General features: G+C 40.2%; 1 protein-coding gene across 2 annotated transcripts in view; it reads left to right on the forward strand.

The window, feature by feature from the left end:
* Positions 1-22,610, forward strand: part of LOC142301275 (uncharacterized) — a 37,297-nt gene extending 14,687 nt beyond the window's left edge. The window contains exons 3-8 of one of the 2 annotated variants that reach the window (XM_075342300.1): positions 1,919-1,972; positions 9,717-9,758; positions 10,675-10,758; positions 12,528-12,590; positions 18,587-19,024; positions 22,470-22,610. In XM_075342300.1, the coding sequence (XP_075198415.1) occupies positions 1,919-1,972; positions 9,717-9,758; positions 10,675-10,758; positions 12,528-12,590; positions 18,587-19,018 (675 nt within the window). In that variant the 3' untranslated portion in view covers positions 19,019-19,024; positions 22,470-22,610. The remainder of the gene's footprint in view (positions 1-1,918; positions 1,973-9,716; positions 9,759-10,674; positions 10,759-12,527; positions 12,591-18,586; positions 19,025-22,469) is intronic. The other variant, XM_075342301.1, reaches the window with a different exon arrangement.
* The last annotated feature ends 82 nt before the right edge of the window (positions 22,611-22,692 follow it).

Here is a 22,692-nt window from a genome sequence, read left to right on the forward strand (position 1 = left end):
CATCGCTCTTGGGAGCCTGAGGAGGCTGTCCATGCTCCCGACTTAGTTGCCGATTACCTGCGTCGCCGGGAGGGGGGCCCTTGAGGGGGAGGTACTGTTATGGTTGCTGCGAGCACTGGAGACTATGTCCAGATTTCTTGCTACTGCACATGTGCGAGCGCTGGAGACTAAGTCCAGATTTCTTGCTACTGCACATGTGCGAGCGCTGGAGACTAAGTCCAGATTTCTTGCTACTGCACATGTGCGAGCGCTGGAGACTAAGTCCAGATTTCTTGCTACTGCACATGTGCGAGCGCCGGAGACTAAGTCCAATCTTGGAGCCATTGCACATGTGCGGGTGACATCATCGCTGACACGAGGTCACATGTCTCTGACACCTTCTATGCCGATTGGTCGCTGGTCATGTGCTTGTGACGTCTTGCTCGGTGATAGGCCAGCATGACGTCACTCCTGTCGTTCTGGCAGCGGATTGGCTCTGGTGTCCTCCATCTTGGATGAGGCACAGAGTCTATATAAGACCCTGACACACGCCGCATGGTGCTCAGTCCTCTTGGTTCATGCATATGAGTAGACGCTCTGTGCGCGTTCCTCTAGGCATTCCTCTGTCTATGCTAGGTGAGCGCTACTGGCAGGGTAGCGTTCTTATACCTTACAGCTTCGGCTGCTGTCCGTATCCTTACCTCTTAGGGGAGCGGACATAGGCAGGTGCCTGAGGCACATGGTCTGGCTGGGCCTTGTGATTCTACTCGTAGGTGGACGTTGCCGCTAGGGTAACGTTCCTTATACTGCGTCTGGCAGTTGTTCGTATCCTCGCACACTAGGGGAGCGAACAGAGGTAGGAGCTTTGTGCGGCTTACGCTGCTGTTCGTCTCTTTTGCACCACTAGAAGAGCGGACCTAGGCAGGTGCCATATCTAGTGGTTCGTGTCCTCGCACACTAGTGGAGCGAACGCAGGTAGGAGCTTTGTGCGGCTTACGCTGCTGTTCGTCTCTTTTGCACCACTAGAAGAGCGGACCTAGGTAGGTGCCATTTCGCACACATTGCCTTTGTCTCTGTGATTATTAACAGAGATCATTCCACACACCCTCCAAGTAAGGGAGGAATTGCTTTACTTACTTATTATATCCTTCTGTGAGTTAACAGAGGTATTGCACTCTGCCATAGTCTGCAGCAAAGTCTTTGCACGGTGGACCCTGACTGTCTGATACTCCTTTCAGTTATTATCAGACAGCCCCCCGTAACACTGCTCCAACTATCAAAACTCTCTCAACAGCTCTCAAACACCTCTCTTATCAATTAAGCTCATTCACTTTGTCCTTTCTGTGCTATGAGTGCTCTGTGCTAAGGGTACAGTGTGTCCTGATACAACTTCAAACTGCTCCCCCGCCTACTGCTTGTGATATATAGGTTTCTTAGTTCAGCTTTTACAAGCAGGAGGCAGAGGGGAGAGGTCTATTAAATACACTGGAGACTTTTCATTCTGAGTCATATTGATTTTACACTAACCTATAAGAAAGGACCAAGATTACTAAGTGTAATAGGATTAGACTCTGAACCCGCTGAACGGTCAGAGAACAATGGGTTGTGCAGAGCTGCACATGAGACTGCATTTGGAGAACCACATCAGAAAAGAAGAATTTAAGTTGACGGACAACTCACCAGTGGCATGTCAACTGATATGGGGTGCTTATATCACATGTAATTATAGATTAAAAATAAAATTAAAACATTTATATAGAAATTAAAACAATATTTTTTTATCACACATAGTCAGTTAAAATTTAGCAAGGATTCTTACATACTGTTCTAAATATACAAAAGTTCACATCAATTTATCAATCAAATACAAATAATAACTTATCAATACTGCAATTGGAAGGTGAAAGTTTTAATGAAATGGATTTTATTTTTATTTTAGAGAATACTGACTCAAGATTCAAAATGCTCATATCAAGATCTTATTTCCCGACTGGTAAGAAATAATAAGAACATATATTATGAAGCTCAGTATAATGCTGTCCCATGGAATTTGATATTTATTATCATCCCTAAAGCCCCTTTTAAACAGCGTTTTTATATATTTAGCAAGTGTAAATGCTTGTAAGTAATCTATAATTAGAGCAGCAGCCTTAGGCCTCTTTCACATGTCCTTGTCTCCGGTATGTGTTTGGTCCTTTTCCTCACGTACTGGAGACACGGGCACACGTAGACCCATTAAAATAAATGGGTCTGTGCTCACGTGCGTGTTCTGCCATGGACCCTGTGTACGTGTGGAACCTACGTGTGTCCGTGTGCTCCACATGTCAACAAGTCCTTTTTTTCTCCGGCATCACAGGTGTCACACGGAATGCAAACGGACCACACGGAGGTGTTCCGTGTGAAACGCGCTGGAAAAACACACCTGTTTGATAAAAAAAAAAAAAACCTTACTCACCTTCTCCAGCCCTCCTGTGTCTGCCGCTGCTGTCACTTGCTTCCGACCGCTGCTCATTATGCTCATTGAATATTCCTTTCACTGCGGCCGGAAGCAGCAGCAGTGGGGAGTCGGCAGGACCGGAGACCGAAGATCAGCACCACGGACAGCGACGCCATGGACAGGTGAGCAGAAAGTTCCCATTCTCCGTGTGTTATCACGGATAGCACTCGGAGAACACACGTAGGCCATAAACAAAGCTCACGGAGGGCAAAACGCACCTCTGACACGTCCGTGAAAAACGTGCATGGTTTTTCACGAACATGTGAAAGAGACCTTAAAGGGAACCTGTCACCAAGTTTTCCCTATATAAAGTATATACCCTTATATGAAGTATTCCAGAATGCTGTATATATGTTCCCAAGCCGATATGCATAATGTCATAAAGACTTTTTATACCGACCTATGGAGCAATTTGGTCTGATGGGCGTACAGGTGGTGGCTGTAGTTTATATGGGGAAAACTTCGTGGCAGATCCCTTTTAAGCCTAGACATTGAAGCTGGTTAAAATCAAATCACTAAAGGTTAGACATACTAGTCACATGGCCTAGCAGTTCTTAGATAAGTAATTGAAGGGGTTGTCCAAGCTTGGGGTTCAAGTCTACAGTTACTCCATGTGACTGCAGACTTGTGAACTCTCAGGCTATTTGCCCACGGGAGTTTGTACCTGCGGATATATCCGCAGGTATGTCTGCAGGTTTCCCGCAGCAGCTCTCCGGAATCCGCAGCTATCCATAGCTGTGGAATCCCAGCGAAATATCTGCGGAAAACCTGCGGACATTCATGCGACTTACCTTCGGAAGTCCTGCACGGTCTCTTCATAGTGGAGAGGCGGGAATGCCAAAGAAATAATTGACATGCCGTTATGTGCGGCTGTGGGACATCCGCAGCATACTCCGCAGCCGCACATACCGCAGCATGGACACACAATCCCCATGTCCCATAGGGTAACATGGGGAGTGTCTGTACTTGCTAAAACCTGTGGATTTATCTGGAAAATCTAGATAAATCCACAAGTTCCCTGCGGCAAAATCCGCAGGAGCGAGCTCCCATGGGCACATAGCCTCACAGTCATAAATCTCCATTGCTGGCCTGGACAACTCCCTTATGACCAAGCTCTGAAGTAGCAGAAATGTTTTTTTTTGTGTGTGTAGAATATCACCTGCTTTTAACTGCTCATGCAAACTGCATGTGATTTCATGAAAATTCATACCCAGGAAAAGTGTTTAGGATATGGTTAGGCCTCATTCAGATGTTATTATTTTTCTTGAAAAAAAAGAAGTTTTGGATAATTGTGGCAAAGTTACATCAGTGTTTTTTTCACATATACTGTATATAAATACATGTATTTATTTATTTATATAAGAGCATTAGTTTCACAGATGACATCATTACTGTCCCTGTAGGGACTCACAAGCTTTCAGAGAAAACATAGATATTATTCTTAGAACCTATGTAAAAAACTGAATAAATATATCAAATAGAAAGAAAATCAAATATGATTGCATTACTAATATACAGTATGTATGTATATATATATATATATATATATATATATGTATATATATATATATATATATATAAATGGAAAAAAAAACAGTCGCACTCTGCAATAGCATAAAAATACACTACCTAAAAAAGAAATTGGAGGTATTTAGAATGCTAGAATGGGCATTATAATACTAGCCCAGCGCCACTTCACGGCACCCTCCTCTGCTGGGTCCTACTCTAAACTGCATCCTCCTGGGCTTCTTAAAAACCTACACAAGATCAGCAGGTGACCACAAGAGGCTAATGAACATGGCGAGGGTTGGAGTGCAGAAAAAGCCAGACATTGAATCACTCCACATCAAATATAAATAAAAAAAATAAATAAATATATATATATATATATATATATATATACATTTTTGCATTACAATATATACATATATATATATATATATATATAGATATATATATATATATATATATATATATATATATATATATACATATATATATATATATATATATATATATATATATATCTATATATATATATATATATATCTATATATACATATATATATATATATATATATATATATATATATATAAAACACTCACACACTCAGAACCATTAAAGGCAAAGATTAAAAACACCCCATAACATCCAAAAGGAAAGGGCAGTGTGGTCAAAATTAAGTTCTACTGTCATGTCTGCTCCAGGGTTCAAACCGGTGACCTCTGGTTGTTGGTCAATTTACCTCTTGGTTGGACCACAGCCTGTTTTGTGTTGGTAAGACTGTTGAACAATCTCCTGTCTTGTCTTTACTTCTCATGCTTTGCCTTCCTGTTTCTCTTTTGCACAGATATGTGCACTTTCTCGTTTGGTTTGCCCAATCACATTTTGGAAAGTTATACTTACAGCTCCAGTGCCTCAATGCTGGCTATATTTTTAGATGCATTGTTTTCTGGAGTCCCAGCTCTTGGTTAAAATTGTCTTACTGAGACATTGCTACTTAATTTGTTGTGCAATTTCTCCTGAATTTGGTGATGCCATCATCATATGATATGATATGTCATCAGAAACGACTGTTTGGCACCATGGCAGGTCAAAGCAGAAAGGAGTGTTATTTGGATTTTAGAGCACAGATTTTGCTAGAATAGTTTGCGGCCGACATTTGCCGGAAAAAAACAAAAGTGACCCTATTGTACAAATTGCAGCTCTCAATAAATTTACCTATGGCTGCAGTGACTACTTTGTAGTATCCATGCCACTCTATTTTTCTGGAAAATTGCAAATATGCCAGTTTAGTGCCTGTACATAGTGCCTCCATATATTGTAACGCCCCCATACATTGAGCCCAGCTTGTGATTTTGGAGATATGCATCTCGTAAATTGTTAACTGCGCTCTCCCCATACAATAATGCCAAACATGTGGTCACTTACTGTAGTTTAGGGGATTCAGAAGGAAGGAAACATTTAGAATTGGGAGCACAGACTTCACTGAATTTTATTTCAGAGCTGGGAGCCATATCGCTTTTCCAGAGTCTTTGTTCGGCCTAAGACACACGGCATGAAAATCAGAGCAAGTGGAATGCGATAAAACATCCCATTCCACTCGGATCAATATTAACCTATGCGCCAGCACCCATAAGCAAATATTTTCTCAGCCCTAATCGGACCGAGAAAATAGTCGCAACATGCTGCGGGTGCAATGCGCTCCTCTTTCTTTCACACCCATTCAAGTCTATGGGGCGAGAGAAAGATCGCACTGCACTCGCAGTACACTGGTGTAATGCGAGTGTAGAACGAGAATGGCAATAGCCAGCTACGGAGGAGAGAGGGAAATAAATCCCTTTCTCTCCTCCTCAACGCCGACGCTCCCCTCCGCAGCATTGGCCCACCCCCCACAGCTGTGGTCCAATCGCACGATCGGACCTCAATCGCAGTGACACTCGGATGACACTCAAAAAAATAAGGAATAACGTTTGGAACACCATTCTAAGTCCGAACTGGGTGCAAAAACCTAAAAAAACATCACTATGGGGAGATAAGGTATGCACACCAGTGACTATGTAAGGGGAATACATGAAATAGCAGAAACTGCTGTGTGAATACTGACTTGAAAAATCCAATAGCTATATGCAAGAGTGAAAATGTGAAAAATGGAATCTGCATTACTGCCATGAACATATGAATCAAGAGAAATTTAGCTACTGAATTGATCAATGCAATAGAGCCCCAACACTACGCCAAAGTATTTCTCTACGTTGGGGTCCCTAGCTTGTGTGTGTCCTCTCATGCAGTTAAAAAACTTACCGTGTATGGGAAGCTGAGACCCAGGCTATTTATGCGGATGATATGGATTGGCAATAGGTGTTGTTGGGGAGGGTTCACAAACGAAAAACTACTAACAAATAAGGAATAACGTTTGGAACACCATTCTAAGTCCGAACTGGGTTAGTATTTTTTCGTTTGTGAACCCTCCCCAACCACACCTATTGCCAATCCATATCATACGCATTAATAGCCTGGGTCTCAGCTTCCCATACACGGTAGGTTTTTTAACTGCATGAGAGGACACACACAAGCTAGGGACCCCAACGTAGAGAAATACTTTGGCGTAGTGTTGGGGCTCTATTGCATTGATCAATTCAGTAGCTAAATTTCTCTTGATTCATATGTTCATGGCAGTAATGCAGATTCTATTTTTCACATTTTCACTCTTGCATATAGCTATTGGATTTTTCAAGTCAGTATTCACACAGCAGTTTCTGCTATTTCATGTATTCCCCTTACATAGTCACTGGTGTGCATACCTTATCTCCCCATAGTGATGTTTTTTTAGGTTTTTGCACCCAGTTCGGACTTAGAATGGTGTTCCAAACGTTATTCCTATATGCTGCCAGCGTGAGCAGAGTGTCATGCGAGGATCGCAGTAGTCACCGTGTGGCCCTGGCCTTCTACTAATAATGTGGGAGTTCCCAGTACTTCCAGTGACAGATGACAGACCTGACTGGGGGCTGGGTTTGTGCAGGATAATAAGTTAGGGGTTTTATTGATAACATTTTAGCTACATAACATATTTTGATCACTTTCAGTAAAACGGCGAGATCACATTCTGGAGTTCTATATTGAGCACTTACATTTGGGTGTCCAAGCGAATTCCGCAAAAATGTGATTCAGACAAAACACCTGATGGAACCACTCACTATAATGAGGCAGATGGAGACAGTTTGGATTCCGTTTGGCATCTGTTTTGCTGGTTCCATCATTTTAGGCGTGCAATGAACTGTGGTCATTCCACATTTGTGCTCTGAAAACACTCCTAAAATGATGGGACTTCGAAGCATAAGAGATGAGACGGAGTTCAAAGTGTCTTGATCTGCCTCATTAGAGCGAGTTGTTTCAACGGGGGTTTGGTCTGAATTGAGTTTTTTAGGTTTTACACCGAGACCCCGACATAAGCGCTATTTTAGGGAGGTAGAATGAAGAAATGGACAGCAGTAGAAGAATAGTTCTAATTTTTATTTTTATTTTTGTGCAGTTCTCGATGCGGTATTAGTAAAAAGATGGATACATTCTTTGTCTTGGTGCAGTTACAGCGATACCAGATTCATATATTTTTAAATTGTTTTTCCATCACAATATTCTGAGAGCTGTAACTTTTCTGTTTTTTGGCAAACAGGCTGTATAAGGGCTTATTTTTTGTGCAACGAGTTTCAGATTTGTTGGTATCATGTTGATGCACAAAACATTTTTTAAAAGCTTTTTAATCAGATTTTTCAGTTGAAGCATGAACAAAAAATAGCAATTGTCTTGTTTTATTTTTTGGGGGGCACAGTTCACTATACGTTAAAACAGATAAGACTTATTTGTTCTTCGAGTCAGTATAGTTACAATGATAGCAGATTTATACAGGTTTATTTTATGCTTTGCTATTTTTACATATTAAAAACTATATTTTACAAAAATTAATTTGCTTATTCATCTCCATATTCTGAGAGCTGTAACTTTTTATTTTTTTTCCAAATGTGATATATTATGGCTTTTTTTACAGGACAGTTTGGCGTTTTCATTTCTACAATTTGTTTTACATATGACTTTTTTATTGCTTTTTATTCACTTTTTTGTGTTTCAATATGATGAAAAAATGCCATTTTGGCGTGTTTACATTTTTTTTATGGTAATCGCCATACAGAATAAATAATATGACAGTTTTATACATCATCTTGTTGTAGATGCAGCTGTAGTAATAGTGTATTCTATTTGTTTATTTTTGTGTTCACACAAAAGCTGCCTTTTTAGTGGTAAAACCAAATTTTGTGTGTTTTTTGTGTTTTGTTTTTACTTTTTTTTTTTTACACATTTTATTTAAAGTTTTTTACTTTTTTACTTAGTTCCACAGTGGTGCATGATTATTTTTAGTTTGATCAAGTGTCTCATGCATTGCTGTATAGCAGGACATAAGACCTGTCAGTGATTCACTGACTGTGCCTGTAGTCACAGCTCATAGCAGGATCTTACAGGCCATCGTACCCTGGGGTCATTAGGTGACATAACGGTACCATAGCAGTGATTGGCGGCCACGAGTACAATTGTGAGGCTGATCCTCCCAATGGGGGTCTTATAACCACTTGTAACTTCTTCTATACCACTGTTGTCACAATTGATAATGGTATTTAAGGGGTTATTTGGCATATTCTATATCTGTTCTATATCTGGAGGGGGCCTATGACTGTGGATATCAGCTTTCATGCACAGCTGTCACCCACAGGGTGATGCTATCCACTCCTCAGTGCCATAAAAAGCAGCAATGAGGATTAAGGCAATTTAATGACCTTCGTTGATAAAATCATATCGGCAGTCATTAAGGAGTTAAGATAAGACCAGAGAAACCAACATAGTAGAGGGAAAAAAAAGATATGTATGATTGATCCAGGCAAATGTCTTTTTGACATCTAAGAAAAGAAAACTAAATAGGATATGATGGGATTCAATATGGGAAATATTTAGGATGAGACTCATACCATTGACAGCATTCTTTCCTTTGTTAAATCCTACGAGTGAATCATAATGCACCAATGAGAGCCGGTATATGCAAGCATCAGCGTGCCATTCATTAAAATACTGCTGTCAGGGGTGTACAATTGTAGTTAAATGGCTAATAGGCCATGACCCCAACTATTTAGGGCTTGGCCACCTTTGGGGAGGATTTTTTTTTTACATTAATATATGTATTTTGAGCTAAGCACAATTTATATAATCATTGCAAATGTTGCACTACTTTGCTTTTAGAGGATCTTATTTACCATTTACATTCAACTTTAAATTGGTATGTGGCCATAAATCAGTTGAAAGAGTAGTACAGCATAGTACAACATGGCACCATACTGGAAGGATGTATAAATTTATAGCGCAGAAATGAAAAATACTACACAATCAAAAATGTAGAAATTTTAGAGAATACAAAATTATGTACATAATCAGACAAATATTCTACAACCAAACAGTTTGGACCCTTTACTAGAGTGATGAAATATGTTGAAAAGTTCACTGTTAGAAACATAATCTCATGCTATTCTCCCCAACTCTGTATGTAGCGCCTGCCTCAACACAGTCGGATCTTCTCCAATATCGGATCTTCGTTCGGATCTTCTCCAATATCTCACTCTTTATAAGATCTGCATATAAATGAACAAAAAATACTCATGAAGAACAGTTATAACAACATCATTTGTGATTTCTTTTTAGAACCTCGGAAGACTAGGTGGATCACTTCTCATTGCACTCCAGGTAGGAGATACCATGGTGTTCATGTATATATGAACTTCAACCCTTCACTCATGGAAATAGGATATGCGATTTGTGTTTCCTCCATTGTTTTGAGCAGTGTGTGTGTGTATATATATATATGGTATGTATATATTATAGAGTTACTCCTATAGACACGCACAGCTCAAAATAATGGAGGAAACACAAATCACACATCATATCTCCATGAATGACGGATTGAGGTTGAAGACCTTTACTATTATAAATGGTGTATTTTATTGTAATAAAAAAAGATATATCAATGATTAATGGAAACATAAATCATCAATGGATAAAATACAATAATCTGATGTCTTTACATTGTTTGTGAACTTATTACCAAGTACCTAAGTAATTTCTTCAGTCTGAGGATAAACAATTATTTTCAGGTTTTTTTCCTTCAATAATTGGGTAGATAGACAAGAATATTAGCATGGTGGAATGATTATCAATTTGTTTTATATAATAAACTAATAAAGCATATTGTAACCCTTTAATCCACCTAATCAGTGATATTTTAGCCACGCCACCGGGCAGAACCCTACTTGGGCTTCAAGGATTGTAGAAATTGTACCATGGAAAGATAGTAATGAAAATTACAATTTATCCATAAAAAAAAATAAAATCCTCATATGCATAGAGTGATAGAAAAAAATTACTTTTGGAATGAAATGACGGTAAAATAAAAGAAATCCCTGTGTTCTGAACTTTAAAAGAGGCCACATAATAAAAAGTTTACCTATTCCATTGAAATATTTCCTAAAAATCAGCACACGACATGTTTGATATCTTGTCAAAGCCAAGTGAAACATATTACATTATATTGTCTTTCTTCTATCCACTTTGTTTATTTCTTCATTTTTATTTTATTTCTCAACGACATTTTCTTCATTTTCAGACAGGAAACTGTGAGACATTTACCGTGCATTTGAGACAACAAGGAAAATTGAATGTCTTTATGCAGTCTGTATGTGGCGTATTGGTAAGTGTATCTCTATTGTTTGGCATAATAACATTTTTAAGTCTGTCTGACATGAAATTTTGACCAAGTGTAATGCGTGATGGTGGGACCAGATCCGCTGCACGCTAGCAACTGCAATGTGTCGGTCACACTAGGCGCTAGCCGTCGCACTGCCGCACACCCTTAAGGGCCGGGGATATACTTCACCCGCCTGCCGGTCCTGCCGAGGGGGGACTTTAACAGAGCCCTTCCCAGGCAGCAAACAGTGCAGCAGCTGGCGATCGGAAACACAGCGGCAGGAGGGAAAAGCACACCAACAAAATAACCTAATAGAAAAGGAAACAAAACATAAGGCTGATACCACAGCAGAAACCAAAATCCAGCTAACAAAACTAAAGGTTGATACACAGCAGAAACTAAAGAGAAAACTAAACCCAGTTATAACCAAAGAGAAGCTATAACCCACAGCAGGAGAAGCAAAAGGAAAATCACAGGCAAACCAACCTAACCACCCACACCACAATCAGCAACTAAGGAAGGCAGATGCAGGTTTAAATCTGCCTCCCAGAGCTTCTGTGACTCTGAGGCAAAGCCTATTCCCCACCCTCTGTCCACAGAACACTGGAAGGAGGGGAGGTTAGCGGAATGGAGGGAACCTCCCACCAGCTGACTGTGTCACCGGATACAGCATCCCGTATCCACTGGCAACAACTCACACCAGGGGACCCAGCGTCCTGGGGACCCTAAGTGACACCATAGCTGGGAGCAGCGGCGTCCCGCCTCCCAATGACTCCCAGAGTACGATGTGCTTGGTCAGAGCGGGCACTCGTGCAAGCTTTGTCACCCTGACTGCAACACCCCACCCCTTATGGCCTGCGAAGGGTTATGGGTGACCCATTGGGGAGCCAGAGCATGTGTAGGAGCGAGATGGACCCGCTCAGGTGCAGAACCACCAGACCTGACACCAGGACTACTGGTTTGCATGTCAGTAACACCACTTAAAAAACTAACAGAATTTGTGGATTTACATCTTAAAAAACCTCTCTATTAGAGATGAGCAAACCTGAGGCTCAAGATTCGAGGTTCGGGATTGAGCGAGTGACAAGTATGGATGCACAGCCCTGTGCGATCAGCGTGCAGTGTTTGATTGGCTCACATTTGGGGTAATATCAGCGTGATCAGATGTAGTGTACACACACAAACTCCCCCCCCCCAAAAAAATAAAAATAAAAACCCGGCCTACCCTGCTCTGGAAGTGTTTTGGTTATGGGCCATTAGCAAAACACGTCTGGGCCAGGGTGGGTGGTGGTTATATTTTCTATTTTTGGCTGTGCTTTGTATGGGTACACTACATCTAATCACGCTATTACCCAAAATGAGAGCTGATCGAACCCTGCACGCAGCTTGCACAGGTCTGCATCACTCATACCAAAGCACAACGCTGCATGCTTGAGTGGTCCGTACTCGTCACTCACTCGAACACGAACCTCAAACCTCGAGTCTCAGGTTCGCTCATCACTACTCTCTATGATATTAACACCCCCATTGGAATTATGCTTCATTAAATAATATGGACATGCAAGAGATGCTTCCTTGGTGAGGTCTTCCCTCTCTAGGATTCATTATTTAGTTAGGACAGATATCCGTTCTGATGGAATAGGATAAAGCTGCTTAGACACACAGCTGCTGAAGCACATCTTGAATGAAAATAAAAAGATCTTAAACCCATTAATTCTTGCGTCCTTAGGAGGTTATTATTTTAAAACACGTATTATTTATTTTATCAACAGAAAGTTGACTTGAAAGGAGTCAATGTGGATTTGGATGTCGTCATTGTGTCAGTGCATCAAGTAGTAAGTCAATGTTTTTTACATTATTTGGTTAAACATTATTATTAGAAATGTATTCATAAATCCAAGTAAATAATACAGTATGGCATATAATAAGTGATTACCCATTTCATTACATAGCCATCATGTTAATATTCTCATATTAGTTAACTACCCAGCATGAAAATAAGCCATTAACTTTCCCTTCCCATCATTTCCATTGTTTCTAGCTTATAGTGAAGGATACAAACTACCAGAGAGTTGCGGAACATGAGTAGTAGCTATATTCAAGGCTAGGGTATAATAATTAGCCCCTCAATCATAGACACCTCTGTACACCTCATTAATTTCTACAGAGCAGTGAGATAGTGCTGCTAATCCTATTCCTTTCCCTGTCAGCTCCTGAGTCCTGATCCAAAGCTGCTGTTATCAGTCCTTCTAAATCAAAAGACCCTGAACCCCAGTTGTGGAGTTCTTGAGCAGTTCTTGTAATCATTGCTTGCTTTCCTCATGATCTGTTGAACTTGTCCTAAAGTCCTCCATACACCACACCTCCCAACTTTGATTGGTAACAAAAACAAACACAAACTACAGCATTCAGGTCAATTTTTAGCTTACGCTAAATAGAAATCGAACCAGGCCAGTCCATTATATGTGTCCAGTAATATTGCTCCTGTTGACACACAGTATGGTACCCGTTATATTGATTCCCACAGTATATTCCCTCTGGACACAGTATGATATTTTCAAAGTAAATTTTTCAGCACACAGTATTCGCCCCTATAATAATAATATTTTTTATTTATATAGTGCTAACATATTCCACAGCGCTATAGTAAATTTACCAACACAATATGATGACGAAATAGTTTATTCCCACACACACAGCAGGATGCTCCATAGTACAATCCCCTACACCAGGTATGATATCTCCATAGAATATTTCCTCACACACTGTATGTTGTCCCAACAGCCATATGGCCCACACACACTGCATGCCCCAAAGAATAACATAACCCCATCAACACAATCTTGCCACATTTACACACACACACACGCGCACGCACACACACACACACACACACACACACACACAGTACAATTATATATACACACATGACTCGCCCACCCCAGGGCTATGGGACACCCGGTGCCGGGCCGGACTAGTCCGGGGATCGTCAGTGGTGGCTGGGCCCGGCTCCGTGGCCCTGGTGGGTGTCAGTATTAAAATGGCTTGATGAATAAAGTTTGTGTTCGTGACGCCACCTGTGGTATGCGGCTATTAAGCCGCCGCTGCTGTGTGAGGCCTCCGGGGTGATGATATGGCAGCAAGGGTGGTACTGCTCCCCACAGGTGGAGCGGTGCCCCGGGGCACAGTTGGTGCTTGTGAGTGTCTATGCAGGTGAAATAACAGAGGCAACTCCAAGGGTGCAGTTTCAAGTTCTTTACTCACAATTCTTGTCAAGGCCGGCAGGAACCCTTGGACTGCTGGGACCACTGTCAGGGACCTCCGCCGTTTCTGGGTGATTCTTGGAGCAAAACCCGGTACCCTTCTCTTAAGTGTCTCTGTCTTCAGCTGTCTCCTTAAACCTTGCCTTTGTAGGATAAACCTGGCTCGGCCTCCACAACAGCCTCCAGGCTGGGGGGTCACCTGTCGGCTGATTACCCCTTTTCTAGAAGTTCTGCTGTGGGCTGTGGCCCGGGGAGTTTACAACATTCCCTGGGCCTCGGTTTTTACTGTTTGGAGATGATTTTGCACTCCTCCGGTTTCTAGGGACCGTCCCCTGTTGCAGCTTGATCCCTCCACCGATGTTCCTGTGGAACAGGCCACCGCAGCTCTACAGCTACCCGTGGCCCTGGGACCCCTTCTGTTCTCTGCTTGGTGTCACCTGGACCCTCTGAGTCCCAGGATCTTCACCAGGAAGCGTCTCTTTCTTCTTTTCAGCCCCTGACTGACTTGGAGCTTTCTTTCCTTTCACTTCTCCTCCTTGCCTGCCTCCTGCAGGCCTCCTCCTCCTTCCCCACACTCTCTCTTCAACTAACTCCACTAGACCTTCCTTTCTGTGTCTCCACTCTTGTGGCTCCTCCCACCTCCCCAGTTGCTCTGATCTACCCTATAGGAGCAGGGATGGGTCTTACGGCCCCTCCCAGCATGCAGCATGGGAGGGTAACTGCCACTATCCCTGGTCCCAGTGTGTTCCTAGCAATGGGTGTAGTGTGGATTTACCAGAGGACCGGTGTTCACTCCTTTCCTCACCGAGAATGGGGCATCACACCGCTGGATGGGGTGCAATGTCCTGTGGGGACGGAAGCCTCAGGGGCGCCACACACACACTGCATGCCCCTATACAATGAATAACGTAACCCCATTAACCCAATCTTGCCACATTTACACACACACACACACACACACACATACACATAGTACTTATATATATACACACACACACACACACACTGCATGCCCTTATACAATGAATAACATAACCCCATCAACACAACCCTGCCACATTTACACACACACACACACACACACCTACCTCTGCTACATCCACACACACAATAGTGCTGCAACAACACACAACGTTGCTACATCAAAACACACAGCTTTTTATATCAACACATAATGTTGCTACATCAAGAAAACACACCACACTACTACATCAACAAACTCTCCTACGTTAACACGCATCATGCTGCTACAACAACACACACAATTATGCTTTATCAACACACACAGCTCTGCTATATCAACACAAAACTATGCTACATCAACATATACACAACTCTACTACATTAGCATACACACAACTCTCATACATCAACCCACAGAACTCTGCTACATCAACATACACAACTTTGCTACATCAAAATACACATAACTGTGGTATATTAGCACACAAAACTCTACTTCTTTAACACACAAAATGCACACTAATATGCTTGTTATGAACGGGGGCACATACTCACATGGATAACAGATGAGACAAAGGACTAACTAGGTAAAATGCAACATGTGCACCAAATTGGCTCCTGTACAGACTAGGAAAGACCCTAACCACATAACTAGCAACACCTCCTCAAACTAGGCTAATTGAATGGCCGTCGAGAGGTTCCTCATATCTCCTGAGGAACCAAAGGTGAGGTTGTGACACAATCCTAATAAAGGGAGAGAGAAGCATGTCGGGAGACACGAGTACCTAGGGTGAGAAACTAACACATAAACTGAGTGGAAATAAACAGAATACAAAAAAATATATGAAATCTCACAGACAACCAAATGAATAGAAAAAGAAGGGATGTCGGTAGGTGAGTAACTAACAGATTCTCTGTAGAAAAAACAAATAGGTTTTACCATGCAAGATTAACTCATAGTTGAGGACCAGGAACTCCAACCACCTATACACATGAAAATATAGCCAGCAAAGAAGGCAGCTGCAAAGGTAAATATAAATAGCTTCACCCAAAATGGGATAGAAAGTGACAAAATAGGAAAGTGAGAAACACCTGAATACAGCAGACCAAGGGAAGAAAAGCAAAGATAAAAGAACCATCAGCAGTTGGACAGATACACGAGAATACATCAGAGAAGGAAACTGACCTTGCAGCAAGAGGTCACCGGATTGAGCTCCGAAACTGAAAAATGACATTGCTATATCACAACAAACATAAAAATTCCTCTGCTACATTGACACACACACTTTTGTTAGATTGAGACACACTACTTTGCTATATCAAAACACAAACAACACTATTGCAGCAAAACATACACCATCATTTCATTAGTCTAATGTCTTTGATGTTATCTCTGTATGTGATAACTTCTGAACAAATGCCCTGACCGTCACAGTAGATCCTTCAAAAAGACAGAGACCAAATAATTAATGCATTTATGCTTGTTTTTGGTTGGTTTTCATTTGCATCTAATGCTTTTTTTTAATTTGTGCCTTTTTAAATATCATTTTATATGTTTTGCCTGTTTGTTTTCTTATATTGGCCATTGGGGGTGGAGTTTAGAGTTTCCAAATGTTTTCAACAAATTCACCAATCATGACTTTTTAAAAATTCACTAAATTTGTCTCAAATTTACTCCAATTCCTCTTCGAGTGTTTTCATGCTCGTTAGATATTTAGGCACAATATTTGCATCATTTTAGAATTCTTGCATCTTCTTGTACTTAAAGTTCACACGACCGGTCAGAAAGATAAATGTTAGTTTTTTACTAACAAAAATACATTTCGTTAAAGAGAATCTGTCAGCAGTTATTTGCTATGTAATCTGACAGCAACATGATGTAGGGGCAGAGAGCCTAATTGCAGGGATATGTCACTTACTGAACTGCTTGGTCTAGTTGTGAGGCAATCCCTGTTTTTCTGCTGTGAATCCAGCAGTTGTCAGAATCCTGAGTTGTGTAAACCCCGCCCACATCACTGACAGCTTCCTGTGTACATTGCACTGTAATCAAGCTGTTTCTAGCGGTGGAGGCAGGGTTACACAGTTTATCCGGACTGGCTTACAAGTGAGATCTAGTCTGGCAGCATGAAAACTGGAGCAACCTGCTAAACAAGTGGCACATCCCTAGAAACTTTGTCCCAGTAATAGGCTGCTCTCAGATTAAATAGAAAAAATCTGCTGACAGATTCCTTTTGTGTCCCCAATATTACATACTGCACAAAATAAAAAGTGAGACACCCTGTAAATGGCGACACACACATACAAGAAGGAATGCATTACACAAAAAAGTTGTATGAGAGTTGATACTTTAAAAATAACTGCTGAACAGCTCAGAAGTGCAATTAAAGGGGATGGCCATATTTTCAGGGTTCTTTTTTTCATTAAATGCATTTATTTTGGGCTAAGGATTATCTTTGCAATTGGAATACATTCTAAATATTACACCATTTTGCATTTACAGACTCAGTTTCCCTGTACGTACAATTTTTTACCTTTTCTGTAGTATTGATGAGCGAGCACTACCAGTTGGCGGTTGAAACAGGCTTGACTTGTGTTTTGAATATAATGGAAGTCAATGGAGAACTCAAACTTTTTCTGGAAAATCTTCAGGAAAAATGCTCAATTTTCCCATTGACTTCCATTATACTTGGTACACAGGTAGAGCCCATCGGAGCGTCCAACTGCTTTTATGGGTACTGAGCACCAGAGCATGGTAGTGCTTGCTTATCATTAGTCTGTACGTATAAATCAGCTCCAAAAAAATACATAAAAAAAGTGTTACAGACTTTCCTGTTAGAGCCTATAAAAACTAAAACAATAAAAATTTACAATAGAATCTAATTGAAAAAATAATTTTTAGCCCGAAATAAAGGGATTTAAAGGGAATCTGTAGTGTGAAAAAAATGCTATCAGCTTTCAAATATGGGGTGAATCGGCTGGATAAAAGCATTCTGAGGCCATGTGACCGCTGCCGGGATCCTTTATTCCAACCATTAGCCTCGGGCTTTTAGTGCATGGGGGTTCATCTGGCATGGCTTTAGTCACTGCTCTGTGCATAGTGAGCGGCAGATGTGACCACACCCCAGCACTGATTGACTACTCTGTACTGGTGCAAGAAAAAACAGAATGTAATATGAAATATTGTTCCTTTGATGTACTGAGGAAGGAGACGGATGTCTCTGAAACGCGTAGACCTGTACGAACAATAAAGGAACCATACTAATATACCATTGAGTATAAGCGCGGTATATACGCGATTTCGTTCTCCGTCATATATCTTGCTCTACATCTCGGGGGTGCGGCTGATACAACCACTGGATGCTCTTCATAGGGGTTGTGACTTTCACAACCTGAAAAGGTGAGTGTACCGGAATCCTTGTTTGTCCGATATCCCCAATGGGTGAGACCCTATTGCGCTCTTTTTTTCCACAGTATCATCTTAAGAAAAAAAAGAAAACATACAATCAAGTGAAAGCACAAAATAAAACAAATTAAATACCTTTACAAAATAAGGTGAAATATGGACTGCTTCTTTTTATTTATTGCACATACTTTTCTTTTTACAGGTTGGAACTCTTGGAGGTGCAATGAAACTTGTAGGACATTTATTTGGTGGATTTGCCCATTTAGTTGGTAATGTCATTGGTGGTATTGGCAATGCTGTTGGTAATGTCTTTGGTGGAGTGACCAATATTGCTGGGGGAATTACAGGTGGAGTAGCTGGTGGTTTGGGTGGAGTTTTTGGTAATCTAGCTGGTGGTTTGGGTGGAGCTGTTGGTCATATAACTAATACTGCTGGTAATGTTTTAGGTTCTGCTGCAGGTGCAGCTGGTGGTTTGGGAGGAGGTGTTGCTAATGCAGTTGGTGGTTTGGGTGGAGCTGTTGGTAGTGTAGCTCATGGTGCTATAGGTTCTGCTACAGGTATGGCTAGTGGTTTGGCTGGTGGTGTTCTACATTCTGTTGGAGGTGGAGCTAGACCTGCAAACAAGAAAGGCTAACTACAGGTAATTTATAGCATAGATTTAAGCTTTTTAATGTTTATAATAATCTTAAAAAGTGCATGGAAATGAAATAAAAAAAAACATATTCTCAACAATTCACAGTTTAAAGCCATATAAAATGACAAATATCATAGTAATAAGTAGGTTTTCATATTTATGTATTTAAAATTTTAAGATTATAAAGTAAACTAACGCAAACAAAAACCTATATTCAGTTTTCTGCTACATTTTTACTGCCAGAAAAAAGCTCATTATCATAGGGAACCTGAAGATTAGCAGATGTGTAAACTTCCACTTTGTGTGTAAACTGTGAAGAAATCAAGAGTTCATACAATTGGGCAAATGGCCACTGCACATTTTCTAACAGTCAAAAGGGCCATGTTGTACCTGTGTTATCATACTGTCATATGAATGGCAATACAATAATATAATTGGTTTCCCAGGACTTTATTTTGGGGTATCAGAATACAGAGAGCTTAATACAAATGTATGTCACAATTAATATTTAGTAATCCATGTATCATTTCCTTTACACTTCACAAATATCTTCTACTTTATGTTGGTATATAACATAAAATCCCAATAAAATACATTTAAATTTGTGGGTGTAATGATAAAAAATGTTGACACGTTCACAGGGTATGAATACTTTTTCAAGGCATTGTATGTTGGAAAATCCCCACATAATAACACTAAACAGAATAAAATACAGACCCTCACTGCATGTATGCTACAGCCCAATGCACGTTTTGCCTGTTGCTTTGTCGAGGGTCAAAGGTATGCAAAGTGCAGGAAGGGAAAAGCCAATGTCACATACCGTTGGGGAGGAGCGTTTCAAAATGAGGCAACACTATAAAGGGAGATGACATCAGACTATGCTCCAAACTGATGACTATAGAGGAGACAACGCTATACCTAAAGAGGAAATGGCATCAGATTGCACTGCCTGTGGAAACACATATAATAAACAATATGGGAATATCAAAAAATAAAGGGCTGGCCCACATGAAACTTATAGACCATCAACGGGCATCAGGTATCAGACTGAGGATGTATGATTTCAGCCATATATGTTTAACTCTGAAACACTATTGCATGTTGGAGGAAAAACACTTAAAAATCCACCACTGACCGAGCGGCACGGCAGACTAATCGGACATCTTGTTACTCACAGCTTCTTCCAATTTGCTCCCCTTCAATGACAGGTCTCTCCCTGCATGCATTGTGTAGAGAGAGTCCTATCAATCATTATCAGTGGTAGTAAGAATCAACCAGGGACCCACCGTCTGACTAGTATCTCATGCAGAGTAGTCCCCGATGCCGTTTATATTATGTTTTTCCCCTTGTCTTTTTTTCACTTAAGGTGTACTTTTTTAAAAGCCAATAAAAAAAACTTGGAAAGTCTTTTTTTTTAAAGTTTACCACAAAACATCAGATCTGTGAGACACACATGCAAAATAGAAGCTTTCCGATTTGCATCCATGTCCTTATGAATCTCAGTTGGCTTGACTGGCCAATTGAATGTGTGTATGTATTCTTCCCTGTATATGCTATTATATATATATTATATGCTATTTTTTTCAAGGGTAGAAAGTAGACCCATAGAATAAAATCAATGTATTTACACAGCCATTAAAATCATGGAGCTGAGAGTGGGATCCATTAGACTCAGAGCATGTCTTGTTCTGATCTGATGTGCAGATCAATCTCGGCCATACAAATCTATGGGGATCTGTGGGACATGGATGCAAATCGGAAGGCTTTCTGATTTACTTCCGTTTTGCATGTGTCTGTTCCTTAGTGATAAACTTGAACTAAAACTGTACTCTTCTAAAAGATTTTTTTTATTGGCTTGAAAGCAAGCACACCTATCAAATAAAAAAAAAGAAACAAACAAAAGAGAAAAAAACAAATGCAATTAGGACGACACCTTAGGAAAAAAAAAACCTGTCCATTTCTCTTGGATAGCAACACTCACACAAATGAGTTAATCTAGGTTAAGGCTGGAATTAATCATAAAAGTCATTCAAACTACCTAATCTCACCATGGCCCAAACTTCATTCAATATAGGCCTGACTCATAACTGCATTTATGACTGTTTTTTGTCAAGTTTTTGGTATTTGGGGTCTTCTTTTGTTTGCACTAAATTCACCATTACATCTGTGTGTTTTTTGAAGTCTATTTTATGTATTTGACTGTATTTTCTTATTAGCTTATGTGGGCTTAGTTTAATGTTTCCAGATTTTTTTGCTTAAAGAGGACCAACCACCAGGATTTTCCTATATAACCTAAAGCCAGCGCTATACTGGCACTATCATGCTGATTCTATACATACCTTTAGTTGTGAGATCGAATGTATATTTTCTGAAAGATAGGCAAGTAAAGTTTGTGAAATAGATTGTTACTTGATGAGAGGTGCAACAGAATATCTACTATGTGGGTCGGGTTTCGCCAGTTATTCCCACCCCTGTCTCTGTTATTACAGGGCTGAGGAGGGAGGGAGGAAGGATATGGGGTGGAAGGACAGGTAGGCAGACAGGGACGGGAATAACTAGCAAAACTCGCCCCCCCTATTAGATATTCCATTACCCCTATTATGAAATGACACTGTATTTCACAAACTTTACTTACCTATATATAGTTCAGAAAGAATACATCCGATCTCACTACTAAAGGTATGTATAGAATCAGCATGATAGTGCCATTATAGCACTAGCTTTAGATTATATATGAAAATCCTGGTGATTTGTCCACTTTAATTCATTATTTGCAACTTTTCAAAAAATCACAAATATTGTCACAAATGTACTCCAGTCCTACTCTGGAATGAGCAAAGTAGATCAAAAAGTGTTGCGCAATATCTGTGACATTTTCCAAAACGTCCTACGTTTTGCACTAAGGTGTTGAAAAAATGTATAAATAGAAAAGAAATTATAAGATCATTTTTTACTTTCTAAAATATTTATGAGCAACATGCACAAAGTGACATAAACCCCCCACAAACGATGAATCGGGCCATTTGTGTCTGCAAGAGAAAGGTGTCTTATGACAATACCCATCTTAAAACTGACCATACACATTTGACAGAAGTCATCTGGAGCTGCTTCTTACAATAAGACTAGTCATTGATCTAATCTCTATGGCTTCCTGATTTTCCAGTTACAGTATGTATCAGAAAAAAGTGATCAGACATATTGGAATTCAGCTTGTCTGATCTTTTGTTCCTTTATTCGAATGGAAGATTCCCATTGGCCCACTAAAATAAACATTGTTGGACAAACATCTTATACTTATCTGACATATTTCATTTACCAACTTTTTCAATCAAGGTTTTACTAGAATAATTTGCTATGTTTTGTATACAATATACTTTATATTGGTTTATTAATACTAATTTTTACTATTCTCTAAATACTAATTTGTAATATTCTTCATATTTTCTTTCAGGCACTCTATTGCTCACTGCTCACGAGACAAGAAAGTGATACATTATTATTAGTTCTTCACTTACATTTCATTTCTTCTTTCCTGATTTCATGAAAGCAAAGCTCTTTGTTCTCAATTCTCGGTTTATCTTTATTTTCGATTGTGTCACTTTGTTGTTAATAAAAGAATGCATTTACCTTCATACATGTGTTGTGTGTACTTTTTATCTAATTAATTTTCCAGC

Source organism: Anomaloglossus baeobatrachus, chromosome 4 (genome assembly GCF_048569485.1).
Source record: "Anomaloglossus baeobatrachus isolate aAnoBae1 chromosome 4, aAnoBae1.hap1, whole genome shotgun sequence".
Taxonomy (NCBI): domain Eukaryota; kingdom Metazoa; phylum Chordata; class Amphibia; order Anura; family Aromobatidae; genus Anomaloglossus; species Anomaloglossus baeobatrachus.